We start from the raw sequence: 2875 nt of genomic DNA, 5'->3' as shown, positions 1-2875 counted from the left end.
TATGGCCGGACACTCATCACAAGAAAATGACTAGAAAAATTTAATCTTCAAATGAAGCTCGAGCTAATTAGAAAGGAATATATGCCGTTGCTATTACCCCTATCTTTTGTAGTGATTTGTACCCCCAATTTTTCGTATTAGTCTTGCAAAGTTGGTAAGTTGTACAGTGCTGACTACTTCACACTTGAATTCAAGTGAATTAACAGTCCATGTATATATATGAACATACCAAGAATATTGCCTGTTAGAGCAATTTGACTTATACATGTCCTAATGTTGAAACCTTGGTTGTATGATCATCAGGCAATTGGGTGATATTCCAGGTCTCTTTGAAAGGTCTATATCTGATCTATGATCCTTTGGGATATACGATTAGGCTAATACTGTTGATGTTCAGATGCGGCAAACCGGATATTCATTCTCATTAAACTAATCTTGATTATACGTAAGTTAACCATTGGGAAGCTCCACTGGCCCACTAAAAGCCATCTGAGTTTCCACCACCTAACACTATATAAACCTGATTACAATCTCATCCCAAGACATCAACATATCCAATCATCCTTTCAGAATAATTAAAGCTGCAAAAGAATCCTCCTGCAGGTCTATTTACTCAGTGTTAAAAAATTAAGAAATGGCGGATATTGAAGGGTCTCCAGGCTCATCTATGCATGGAGTGACAGGCAGGGAGCCTGTCCTTGCATTTTCTGTGGCTTCCCCGATGGTTCCCAGTGATCCAACGGCGAATTTTGATTTGCCGGTGGATTCAGAGCACAAGGCCAAGAAATTCAAGCTCCTTTCCTTTGCCAATCCTCATATGAGGACATTCCATCTCTCCTGGATTTCGTTTTTCACCTGTTTCGTCTCAACTTTCGCTGCTGCACCCCTCGTGCCTATTATTCGTGACAACCTCAATCTCAAGAAAATCGACATTGGCAACGCTGGGGTTGCCTCCGTCTCCGGCAGCATATTCTCCAGGCTGGTGATGGGGGCCGTGTGCGATCTCTTGGGGCCGCGTTATGGATGTGCGTTTCTCATCATGCTGTCTGCCCCCACAGTCTTTTGCATGTCGTTTGTGTCGTCGGCTGGTGGATACGTGGCTGTGCGTTTCATGATCGGGTTTTCCCTGGCAACGTTCGTGTCCTGCCAGTACTGGATGAGCACAATGTTCAACAGTAAGATTATTGGACTTGTGAACGGGACGGCTGCGGGATGGGGGAACATGGGAGGCGGCGCAACTCAGCTGATAATGCCGGTGCTTTATGAAATAATCAAGAAAACTGGATCAACCCCCTTCACCGCCTGGAGGATTGCCTTCTTCATTCCGGGATGGCTTCATGTGATCATGGGTATTTTGGTGCTAACACTTGGCCAGGACTTGCCTGATGGAAACCTTAGTACCCTCCAGAAGAAGGGAGATGTTGCAAAGGATAAATTTAGCAAGGTATTTATATATATTATCATTGACTTCCTCTCCTGGATTCTGTGATCCCTTTTCCTGAATTTGATCAAATAAATGGGCTGATTATGTTTATATTTCTTGATATATTCAGGTGTTATGGTACGCTGTCACAAACTACAGGACATGGATTTTTGTCCTCCTCTACGGCTACTCCATGGGAGTCGAATTGTCAACTGACAACGTCATTGCTGAGTACTTCTACGACAGGTGGATTATTTCATATATTATTATAAAATTTCAATAGAATATTACATATAAATGGAATGATCAAGTACTGACTAGGATTTTAACATCAAATAATTTTACAGATTTGATCTAAAGCTACACACAGCTGGAATCATAGCAGCCACCTTCGGTATGGCTAATATCGTGGCTCGGCCATTCGGTGGATTCGCTTCCGATTATGCAGCTCGACTATTCGGAATGAGGGGTAGGCTGTGGACACTATGGATCCTGCAAACAATGGGAGGAATCTTCTGTGTCCTTCTGGGCAGAGCCGACACCCTTCCCGTCGCCGTCACCCACATGATCATCTTCTCCGTAGGAGCACAAGCTGCCTGTGGAGCAACTTTCGGCATCATCCCATTCGTTTCCAGACGATCATTGGGCGTAATATCAGGCATGACGGGTGCGGGAGGGAACTTCGGCTCCGGTCTAACACAACTGCTATTCTTCACAAGCTCCAAATACTCCACCGACCAAGGCCTAACTTACATGGGGATAATGATAGTGGGATGCACTCTTCCTGTGGCGTTGGTTCACTTCCCACAGTGGGGCAGCATGTTCCTCCCCCCCTCCAAGAGCGTAGTCGAAGAACATTACTACGGTTCTGAGTACACTGAGGAGGAGAAGCAGAAGGGTATGCACCAAAACAGCCTCAAGTTTGCTGAAAACAGCCGCTCTGAACGCGGCAAACGCGTGGCTTCCGCACCAACCCCGCCTAATACAACACCAACCCATGTTTGATTCAGTTCTGGAATATGAAAAACTTTGATCGGCCCTCTTGCCGAGTGGAATGGAGTGATATGGGATTCCATTTGTTTTTCAGTTGTCTGTTATTAATTCAAGAAAAATGTCGTGATGATGTTCATGACACATTATATAACTAATATAAATTTGTTGCTCCCAACTTCTACTTTCTCATGATCGTCCTATATACTCTTTCAATAACTGTTTGATATAATGATATTGATATTTCTTGATCAAACCTTTTGTAACTGAATATACACTTTTATAAAATTAATCGTATTTTTAGTTCCATATACGTAATTAATGATACTTAGTGACAAGATAATACTATCTCATAGATTCATTCTTATTGTCTATAGCGATTTATATATCACAAATAGTAATTAATAATGATTAATATATATATATATAATAGTTTTGTAGTATGTCAATAGTGTCGACCAA

At 42.4% G+C, this 2875-nt stretch overlaps 1 protein-coding gene across 1 annotated transcript; it reads left to right on the top strand.

The window, feature by feature from the left end:
* LOC105170269 (high affinity nitrate transporter 2.4-like) lies at positions 554-2644 on the top strand. The gene is made up of 3 exons (XM_011090946.2): positions 554-1444; positions 1554-1669; positions 1771-2644. Exons 1-3 carry the CDS (start codon positions 635-637, stop codon positions 2426-2428), a joined length of 1584 nt encoding a protein of 527 aa, XP_011089248.1. The 5' UTR covers positions 554-634; the 3' UTR covers positions 2429-2644.

This window comes from Sesamum indicum, linkage group LG9 (assembly GCF_000512975.1).
Source record: "Sesamum indicum cultivar Zhongzhi No. 13 linkage group LG9, S_indicum_v1.0, whole genome shotgun sequence".
Taxonomy (NCBI): Eukaryota; Viridiplantae; Streptophyta; class Magnoliopsida; order Lamiales; family Pedaliaceae; genus Sesamum; species Sesamum indicum.
This window is presented reverse-complemented; position numbering and strand designations above follow the sequence as displayed.